The following is an 11,012-nucleotide window of genomic DNA, read 5'->3' on the forward strand; positions in this document are numbered from 1 at the left end:
ACATGTCCCATAGCTGCAAGCTATGTTTATCTAGAATTAATTACTCACATGATGCTTAATTGTTGAAGATGTGCCTTAGCTAGAAACACCCCAATAGAGAAGGATGGTATGTTGAGGCTCCTGCAGAGCAACCAATAAGTTAAATACCTGTTAAACTTGGGGAAGCTTGGAAAGGGGGTAGTGCAGCCTTGTTTATAGAGGTGGATACTAGAAAATATTTCTAGTATGTCTGTTGCTTCTTCTGCTGGTGGTGCACTGGGAGATTTGGAATCAGTTTCTTATCCTCTCTTGATCTCTGTTTCTGCTTATATAATGGGCAAAAATTCTGCCCTACATTGCTTTGGCTTTTTAAATTTTCTTTATGTATTTGTGTAGTTCTTAAAAGCACTCTTGACAGATGAAAGTCGTGGTGTAAGTTTATAACAGTAAATAACTGGACTGAGTTGTAATGGGATGTGCAGAGCTTCCCTCAGCTGTGGGCTCAGCAAGATGTTAGCAAAGGGAAGGATGAAATCCAGGGCCAGTGACATTGGTTTTGTGACCCACTGGAAAGTTACAGTGTCAGAGTCAAAACCCCAAGAGGTGATGAGTTGAGCTCAACAAGCTGTGCTAACAGAGTGCGGACAGAGGGCCACGTTAGGCCAACCTTTCCTCTTGTTCTCTGTCAGCAGCTGCAGGCAATTGAGAGCAGTGTCATTTAGTCACTGATTGCCTCCATTAGTATGAAAGGCAGCTTGGCTTCAGAGTTTTAAGAGATGATTTAGTATTGAGCGATGGGTAACGTGTGCATATTTTGCAGAAAGCCCAGCCCATTCCTCCACTCTGCTAAAGATATCATCAGGATTGCTGTGAGTCATTTGTTTGATTTTAATTTTATTGTGATTAAAGTGCAGTATATTTTGTTTCTTAGTAGTTTTCGCCTTCTGTCTTGCATTACCTGCCCTTGGCCTGTGTTCGTGGCATTTACCCTCCCCCTCTGTGCTGATTGCAGTGGCATCCTCTGCTGACCATGCTGAAGGAGCGCATTGAGGAGCTCACTGGCTACACCTTCAACTCTCTGCTCTGCAACCTCTACCGAAATGAGAAGGACAGTGTGGACTGGCACAGCGATGACGAGCCATCGCTGGGAAAAAATCCTGTCATTGCCTCACTCAGCTTCGGTGCTACTCGGACCTTTGAGATGAGGAAGAAACCTTCCCCTGTGAGTGTTCATATCGTACTGAGAGAGTCTTAGAGCTACTTACATGTTTGTTGTTTTCTCTGAAAGCACAACTTCTGAAGTTCTGTGGAGTAAGTGTAGGGATCAAGAAATCTCTTGAATTGACTGTGACACCCTGAGGATGGGGATGGGACCACTCTAATAATGTGCAGCAGTGTAGTGTAGTACTGCAGTGAAATTGGAACCTGGGCAGTCTTCTGCCCAAATAAGGGCCCTTCCTGGTACTTAAAATGAGATCAGTGGTGCTGGAAGTGGACTTACACCGTGCAAATGAATCAAAGATTTGCTACCATTTTCTTAAACTCAGGCCAACGTTATGTAATGCAGAGTGTACGTGGGATGAAGAGTAGTTCTGACCGCTCTTGTAAGTAAAAATCCTCTTAACAATGTTCACATTTTGACATGTGTGTATTCAGATTGAGGGGCAGTGAACAAAGGGAAGAACCTCATTTCTTCTCCATAAAGTACCGTGGAAACTGTCACATCATACTCACAGACTAAACAGAGATCCTCTGCTTTCATAAGGAGATGTGTGGAATATCCTTTCAGGAGTTAATTGGTGATTCAATAGTGAATACTCTTTCTGGATAAAATACTTGGGAATGCGGCGTTTGCAAGCCAGCTTAAACTTTACAGTTTGTATTTATCCAAGTAAAGGATTCACCTGTGTTGAGAATACAGGCCTTATTTTAGGGTGTCCTATTTCAGATGAATTTTCTGCTTGTGCAGTCTTTGACAACTTTGGAAAGATGTTTGCTATCTGCTTGTGTTGCTATTTATTTGGAGTAGGTAGTGCAGAAAGCAGAGGTGGTAATTACCAGCCAACAGGGAAACTCTGTGCTGCCATACTGAAGTCTGCCCATCAACAGTCACCTTGGGTCACCTAGTCTTGGACAGCAAAGGTCAGAAATTGAGCCAGAAAACAAATAGTTTGTATTTTTCACCAGTTCTCCAATTTGTAAATTCTTTGTTGCCTGAAGTGAGTTTAACCTTGGTCCCTGAGCATTAGATCACATAACCAGTCTGTTATGTCAGTGAGCATAGCATGAGTAAGTATCCCTGATGCTGTGTTTATAATAAAATGTCAGCTGGAAAGTTTATTCCTGTAGAAAACTGTAAATGATGCTTGGATTCATTTTAGAAGTGCCTGTATTCCCCATTGATGAATTAGAACAAAATACACTTAAACTTCAGTATGAACTTTGCAGGTTCTTTCTTAAAAATCAGTCCTAGTTCTTGAGTAAGATGCCTTTTTTATAGAGTTTCTGAAAAGACACCCACTATTACCAAAGGGGGAATTCAGTCTGTGCCATTCATACTTGGCTGCCTTGTTTGATCTGTACTGCACGATTTCTTCCCTTTTCTTCCAGGGATGGATGGTTTTCTATAGATGTATCCCTCAAGCTCTCCTCATTTGTTTTCTTTAGCACCTTCAACCTGATTATTTCTGACTAGCTGAGTCTTGCTACCTGTGAAGTGTATTCCTTTTGCAAGTGTGACATACCTTTTTTTCTGAGGTAGAATGCCCTCGTGCAGATCTTTGAAATAGTTGCTATTAAGTGTGTCCTGTGCCTAAGGGAACTCATACTTAATAATTACATGGCACACATTACGTATTCTTTGCACATTGCCAAAGCCTGCAGTTTCCTGAGAGCATCCTATGACAATAGATGCTTTGGCAAGTGGGAGTTACAAGAGGCTCTGATGGAAATTACAACCTTTCAGGCTGTACCACCAAAGAATTAATTTTCATACTCTATTGTACTGTAGCATTCTCTCTTTCATTAAGAGAAAGTTAAAACTGATTGTAGATCTTGGAAATTTGGTCATTCTTTTGTTAAAAAGCAAGTTACAGGAAGAGGAATGTAATCTAGGGAAAAGGAATTCAGATTAACAGTCATCGCAGGCATTCAGGCTCTCCCTGGTTTGCAGTCTGCCAGTATCAGTACATTGGGTTTTCCAGAGTTAGTCTTCATTGAGGAGGGAAATAGAAAGCAAATCCTTTTCCTCTCAAAATTAAACCTCTTTGAGGGCCAACATTCTGCTATTTCAGGTTCTAGGGTTTCAAAGGCCTTTGTTTCTCTCTGTTCTTGTGAATACTTTTAAGGATTTTGAGATGAAAGATAAAATGAACATACAAGATGAGAGATGTAGAACGTCACTGTGGATAAATGGTACTGGGGAAAAAAAGTGGTTTCCTGTGTGGGATCATGTACTGCGTACAAAACACTGTGTACCACATGTGAGGGCAGTTGAAGAGCACTAGATCAGAGCCTTCAGAGACTTCAGTTCATGTTGGTATCTCTACAAATATCTTCTAGATTATATCTTGAAATGTGGATGAAGCTGATAGTGAATAAAATCCTGTTTCTGTAACTGAAAAGATGACCAGTAGTGTTGATGGGTTGGGTTTTTGTGCATGTTTATGTGAATTTTGACAACTATCTGTTAGTAATTTGATAGTGTTTATGTACATCACTCTGAAGCAATCACACAATCTGAAATCTTTTTTCACTTGTCAAAAATGAAAAGAAGTTACTTAGGTTTAAGTGGTTTTTTTATTATCCTGAAAATTGTTCTAGGGTGAGGGGAGAGAAAGGTTCAGTCCTCTGTTTTACTTTCTGTTGATCACTGTACTGGGTAAGTGTTCATCATATAATAGAGGGTAAAGGAGTGTAGAGACATGCATGGACTATTTGTATCTGCTTAAACAAGCATCCTTTGTGGATAAGTAGAAATAATTCGTACCAGAATTTCAGCCCAGTGCATGTAAAAAAAGCTGCAAATACATTTCAGGTGTAAATTCCTCACTGGAATAAGGAGACTTCATGGGAATTAACATGACGCCAGAAACTGTTTTATTTTGCCTGCTGGAATTTTTCTTTTTAAGCATTATTTTTTCTAAATACAGCCTTTTCTGTTTATTTGGACCAGTTACATGATAGCAGCTGATATTTTTCCTTTGCTTTAAATGGTTTCTAAGGTTTTTTGGATACCTACTTCATAGTTCAAAGTCTACAGTGATCTGGTTTCTTCTATTTTTTTCTTCTGGTTCCAGTAAATTACTTTAACCTTGCTCCTGCTTCCTTGTTCTCCCTGCCCCCATCATTGTAGCTCCTGCCTACACTGGAACCAGGAGAAAAATGCTTTGCTTTAGAGCTGTGATTCATACACAGTTCACAAGCTATTGGTTGAGGCAATGAGTGCTCTTGTGCTTACCTGTAGCATAAGTGTCACCACTGTGGCACTGTCGCCTCCTCCCATTCCCCACACAGCCTCAAGCTCCATTCCCACTTGGACATGACTTTATCCTCCCAGTCCAGAGGAAGTGATTTCACTCTGTGGGATGGGTGTTTCCAATACAGCCTCACCACCGTTTTTCACTATTGCTTGTCACTGCTCTACTCTGAGACAGTGCCAGGTTATCTGATTGTGTCCTCCTGGAAGCTGAGTGGGGAATGTTAGTATGGCAGGGAAGGGTGATACCTGATGTCCCACTAAGCTCCCATGTTCCACTGGGAGGTGCCCTGTGGCAGAGGTGTGGGTGCCATAGGGACCAGGTGGGTGGTTGTCCAGTGAATGGCTGTGTGAACTGTGGAAAGCGTTAGGAAGCCAAGTGTCAGCTTGCTCTTCTTCCACCTGTAACCGAGGAAACCGGTGGCTGCTGGGAAGGGAGGGAGCTTCACGCCTGTTAGATAGTAGCAGGATATTTGTGATTCTAAGAATCAGCCTTCAGATGGGGCTGTCCTTCAAATGAATCACTGAAGCACTGTCCTTTTTTCTAGCAGAAGGTAAGGATCTCCTAGTACTTCTGGAAACAGCAGAAAAATAACCCTTTGTGTTTTAACAGACCTAATTGAAGATGAATGTGGGGATATGTGGAGCATGGTAGAAGATTCAGATCAAGATGAAGAGGGTTGGACTTTTAGATTGGCATGAAGGAGACTCACAGACAGTGGTGGCTGCAGAGGAGGAAGAGGTGTTGTCCACCAGTATTGGCAGGACTTGAGAAGCTGTAGACAAGCTGAGAGGAGGAAGGGAGTGCTCAGATGCAGAAGGACTGAAGGAGTTCAAAGATAGGCCTGTGTAGGCAGGCCAGTGCATTATGTGAGGAAAGGGCAGTATAACTGGTATTCATTATTAATGAATCTGTAGAGAAAAGAACTGCAGTGAGGATTTTGTCAGAGACAGTGAGAATAAACATGTTAAAATGCAGCAGTATTGATAGATGAGACTACTTTGTTGTGGAGGAGGGTGTTTACACAGCTGGTGCTAGAGAAGTAAACTGGAAAATAGGGATACAATTTAGATGAAATCTGAAAAATACAAGATTTGAACTTTTGTAAGGGTAATTCTCTTGGTAATAGGTGAATAGGTGAAGCAGAAGACTAAAAGCCAGCATTCTCCATGAAAGATGCTGACTTTTGCCATTGAAAATGATTTTGCATCATTTGCCTGTATAACTGCATTATTATTTATACATTCTTCTACAGCATGTTTCCATTTAGTGTTCCTTATAATGGAAGATTCCTCTACACTGTCCAGAAACCATTTCGTACTACTATAGCAATAAACTTTCCTGAGACTTAAGAAACAAACTTGGGTGATTTACATGGATTTATACTAGATCTTTTCTCTTTTTGATTTTGATAGCATTTCAAGAAAACAGCCTTGATGGAGTCCAGGAGTTCTTACAGATTTTGTATTCACAGCTTCCTATCAACTCACACTGAACTTTCCTGACTTATTAATTGTAGTTATTGTAATGAAGGATTTTGAAAAAAGGTTTAACCAGTGTACTTGGATAGTATAAAGCTTGGATGGTATTAAATGTGTAACTCAAATTTAGGATAATTCTAGTATATTAAAAAGCGTAACAGTTGCTTTGCTGTACCTAGTTTTGTAGTACGTGTGTAGAGTTACAAAGTGAACATAAAGAAGTCACCTGATGCACTTCTTTCCATGTTTGTTACCAGAAAGTCTTTTCCACTGTAGATGTCAAAAATAAATTTCCTTCATAAACTTCTTGGCCTCTGAAAGTCAAGTGAGCTTTCTGTATGTCTGACATCAGCGCTAGGAATAAAAGTTCTGAAATGAGCTTTGATTGACAGTGTTAGTAATGACATGTAAGAAAGTAAAAACTTTTTGTCTGCATTGGCTTTCCAAAGTAAATTGACATAAAAATCTCTTTTTCTAAGTAAAATGGAGCTCGGAGATGTCCCATTTAAACCAGAAAGTAATTGCTGTTTTTACATACTGGCTTTTGAAAAGGATGTTTTCTCCTAAATCTTTATCTTACCGGAATTCCTTTTTAATTAAGATGAGCAAGAGATAAAAATAAGCACACTGTTGTCCATCCACAAAGTGAAATGATGTAATCCTCTGAAATAAGAAGTAAGTTTGCAGTGGTATTTCTCTGCTTTTCATCAGCAGTCATGTTTATAATACCTGTTTTTGAAATTTTTCCCTTTTTTCAGCTGAAGATAAGAAAGTGTTTCCTAATACTGACTTGATACCAACCAAGCTCTTTTGCATTTTAGAAGGTGCAGTCCTCTTTCTGTCTGCATCTTATTTATAAACACACACACAGTCCCAGCTGTTTTTCTGAAAATCAAACTCCGTTTAGGACATAATTTTCCCAATATTTGTTACTCTACCTCATTATTTTGAGCTTTTCAGCAAGCCATGAACTTTTAAAAGGACATACCTCGTTCAAGTTGCACTACTACACACTTGACTTAGCAGTGTATGAATCTGATTTAAAGTTGGAAAGGATAGTGCAAAGCAATAGGGAGTTGCTGTTCCCACTGATGTGGCACGTGTGACACCACTGCTGGGGTGTCACTATGTCTAGTTGTGATATTTGAGTTTTAAAATAGTTGTACATAATCTGAAAGCTTAACAAAAGTTTGTAAATTATTTGCCTTTTATTCTAGCATTCTGTTTTGCTTAGTGGTTATAAAGTTTAAGACAACTTGTTTTACAAGGTATTATAGGAAAGGAAGATTTTAAATTTTTTTTTAATAGGAAAAGCTCTTCTTCCAGCAGCTAGTGCCATAGCAGCATGTAATGTTGTAACAAGACAGATTCAGAATAGCAGGAAGATGTTACTTTTGATGAAGTAGTTAACTGTTGGAATCTAGGATAGCTATTGTAGAATGTCTCCACACAGAACTGTTTATTTTAAGACGTTTCCAAAAGGTTTGCAACCTCACTCCAGAATTTTGTGCTAAATGCAGGAACTGGTTGTTGAACTTTACCTGTGTCGTCCAGGCAGTGAGATACAATGGCTTCTTTCATCATTCAAATGCTCGGCTCCTGGACTTTATGTGAAATACAGATACAGAGAGGTTTGCTTAGACTTCTTGGTCTTGTAAGAGCCTCCTCCTCCCCCCTCACAGGCTTTGTAAGCTCTGCTCTAGAGGACTGGTTTCCTAACAAATGCACGTGCCTGCTTCTTCAGTGTCTAATGTTTCTTTTTAGGAAGAGGATGGAGACTATACTTACGTAGAAAGACTTAGAATCCCACTTGATCACGGGACTCTGTTGATAATGGAAGGAGCTACCCAGGAGGATTGGCAGGTAAGAACTCCTTGACACTGTTTATGTGCTTTACTTGCAATGCAGTTTTCCAGATGTGCTGCAGCACTCCCATGAATGTATGGGACATTCTGTTTCCAGTGGCACAACTGTTTTCCAAGGCATTAGTGTTGCTTTCTGCCTCAGAATTTCAGAGCACCCACAGAAACAGTGGGTTTGCTGTCATGTACCAAGTGATGCAGGAGGAGTCAGCTCGGATGTTCCAGCATTAAAGTTCAACAGTGAAGGTTGCAGCCTGCAGTGGAAAGAGCAGAATCAATATAAAAACTTGGAATATCAAAAAGTTGTAACTTAATTTCAGAAGTCCACAGTAATATACAAAGACTCTTTGTTTTCAGTGTCCCTGAGCAGTCAGAACATGATGTTTTTACCTTACCTAAGTGTTCAGAAATATGAATAAGAAGCCATCACAGGAAATGAAGGTTTTATTCATTGTTTGATTACCTGTATTTTAAATGCACAAGCTCATGGTTTGTTTTTTTTTTCCCCCCAATACCACTTACAGCATCGAGTGCCTAAGGAATATCATTCTAGAGATGAACGGATAAACTTGACATTTAGGATCATTTATCCAGAACCTGATGGAGTTTGGAAGTGAAGAGCAACTTTGGACATTGGTGGATATACACCCACAGCAGATCTACAGCCTTAGATTGCTACAGATTTAAAGGAAGCCTTACAGGAACACGGTTCCTTGAAGTGATGGGGAAAAGAGTTGATATTACGAAGATCTTTGGCAATCAGAAGCTGCCTGTATTATGTGGACAGAAATTATATGTTACTAGATGATACTAAATCACAGGCTTTACCTTGGTGAACAGTGATTCTTCTTAAAAGAGCACAAAGCACGTGAAAGATTTGAGAGGTCCCAACTGGAGCAGACAGATTCAGTGAGCAGATAGTTTTGTGCCTTGTCTTGTCTCTCCTTTACTCCCAGGTCATGATCTGTGTTGGAAGTAATAACAAGATGGGCTTCTTTGATGTAAAGCTGATGTGTCTGTACAGAAATTAGAAAGCTGCACTTGTTGATGATCTCTGGGTATTGGTGAAATTACTCATTTCACCAAAGGGTAGTGCACTGCTTTTTATCTGTAGGTTGCAGAGCCTTTTCCAATTAACCAATCAGTTTCATAATTTAAATAACTACTTGAATTATACTGGTGTCTAGTGGAACAGAGGGTCAAGGCTCTCTTCTGCCATGCACTCTGTGGTCAGACTTTATGCTGTTTATCCGTGTAGACAGGACAAGGAGGACAAGGCAAAGGCAAGCAACAGAGACACCTGACAACCCTGTTCCTGGATCAGTGCATATTGCTTTAAAGACTGTCACTCGGAGGGTTCTCTCTTGAGCCTCTGCTGTTGCAGATCAGTAGTCAGCACCTCAGATTCCAGGCTGACTTACTGAAATCCTTCAAGTTTGCCTGCTGTGACTTACCTGCTGCTGGGAAGCAGTGGGCTGGTGACTGTAGTGTGGATGTGAAGTCAGGAGTGCTGCCTATGTGGTTAAATTCTCACTGCAGCTAAACAGCATCACTGTACTGGATCAAATCATAGGTTTGGTCTATCTTCACTGTCTGCCTGCAGTAGGATCTAAACACAGGTAAATACCCTGTGCCTTGTAACATGTTACCATTGTTCAGCAAGCTAATGTCCCTTTTCACTGTAAGAATAAATTGGTGTTGAGAAAAATCTGTCTTTTCTTAGCCAGCATTTGTTGTGGTTTAAATTCTTACTTGATGGGAACAGTCAAGTTATTAATACTCAGTTATGCCTGTTTTAATGTTATTGATGACATCAAGGACACAACTGTTGAGCCATTTCACTCCCTGTGGTCTGAAATTAGGCAGAATAATTTCCTAGAAGCAGCTTCTCTACCTAAATCACCGTACGTTATTCTCCTAAAATGAATTAATATTTTTAGAAAACTTACCTTTGTTATCTAATGATGTCTTCACTTTCATCCCAGTTTGTACAGAAATGTTTTTGGCAGGTATTTAATGTTATTTCCTTGCATTTGAATCTTTTCTCTAGGTTCTATGATGTATTTCATGGGAATCAGAGTAGAAGGAGGCAGACACTTACTTTCATGTTTACTTTCTTTGGGTCACTGGAGCTTTGTGCACATCCCTGTATGTGTGTCCAGGTTTAGCAGTCCTGATGGAGAGTGGTTTTCCTTAACCAAGGGACAGTGCTAATTTCTCAAGGTATTCTGAGAAGGCAACGCTTTTGCCTGTATCAGTTCATACAAGGTCCATTTGTTTTCACTGTGTTAAGAGCAGCCAGGCTGCAAGAAAGATTAGGAGATGGGGATGAATTGGAATCTTTTAAACCACCAAACCTCAGCCTATGGAAATTGCAACTCATTTGAATTCAGTGAATCTATGGCACATAACTAATGGCAGGACCTTGGAGGCTGATACTGTTGTGGCAGAGCAGTTTTTCACTTCCTTTCTTGGTTTCAATTTGTAATGTTAGCAAATTTTGGTTTAGTTTTGTTACTTCCTTTGATTTGGGAAAAGACCAGGTTTTGCTCCCCAGAAATGAAATGATTTATAGGAGAAATGTTCTATCCCCCAGCACTCCTTTTGTATTCTGTACTGTACTGTATTCTGTACTGTATTCTGCTTCCTCTCACATGTCAGCTTCACTGTATCCAAATCTGGTTGACAGTGAGGAGAAGGCATATGGCATCATTCCCCAGCCTGTCCTGTGTGTACTGGCTGCAAGGGGAACAGTTGGCCTAGAGGTCAAGTTTCTTTGTCAGCTGGGAACTTGTGGGTCCTTCCTTCCTTCCCCCACCTTCTCCCCCAAAAAGTCAGCTAGGCAGATGGCAGCAAATTGCAACCTCCTGCCTGCCAAGACAGCAGGAAATGGCTTTGAGCAGAGGAGATTCCAGCTCAGAGCTCCTCAGGAGACCTTTCTGCAGGGACATTTTTCCTGTTGGTAGAAATTTGTTCCTGAATGCTACAGGCACTCTTACTGAGTTCTCAAAGTGGGTGTGTGCAAAACTGAGATTTGAAAACTCTTGAGCCTGGTGGTGTTCCCATGACACCTAAAGATTTTTCACTAGAGACCACAGCAACTTACAAATTTCTTGTGCTGATGTTCAGCTGTTTCTGCTGTTGCAGTCAGATGCAAAGGCCAGCATGTTTAGAATGGTAAATATGCAGTTAGGTTCCATTCTTTAACTTAA

At 40.4% G+C, this 11,012-nt stretch overlaps 1 protein-coding gene across 2 annotated transcripts in view; it reads left to right on the forward strand.

Annotated features, from left to right (window-relative positions):
- ALKBH3 (alkB homolog 3, alpha-ketoglutaratedependent dioxygenase) overlaps positions 1 to 9,522 on the forward strand; it is an 18,382-nt gene extending 8,860 nt beyond the window's left edge. For both annotated transcript variants that reach the window (XR_001864507.1, XM_017742224.1), the window contains exons 7-9: positions 992 to 1,201; positions 7,703 to 7,801; positions 8,325 to 9,522. Coding sequence is in view for 1 of the 2 variants with exons in the window: in XM_017742224.1 (XP_017597713.1) it covers positions 992 to 1,201; positions 7,703 to 7,801; positions 8,325 to 8,417 (402 nt within the window). In the remaining variant the exon portion in view is untranslated. The remainder of the gene's footprint in view (positions 1 to 991; positions 1,202 to 7,702; positions 7,802 to 8,324) is intronic.
- The last annotated feature ends 1,490 nt before the right edge of the window (positions 9,523 to 11,012 follow it).

The sequence above is a fragment of the Corvus brachyrhynchos genome, unplaced genomic scaffold (genome assembly GCF_000691975.1).
Source record: "Corvus brachyrhynchos isolate BGI_N302 unplaced genomic scaffold, ASM69197v1 scaffold115, whole genome shotgun sequence".
NCBI lineage: Eukaryota > Metazoa > Chordata > Aves > Passeriformes > Corvidae > Corvus > Corvus brachyrhynchos.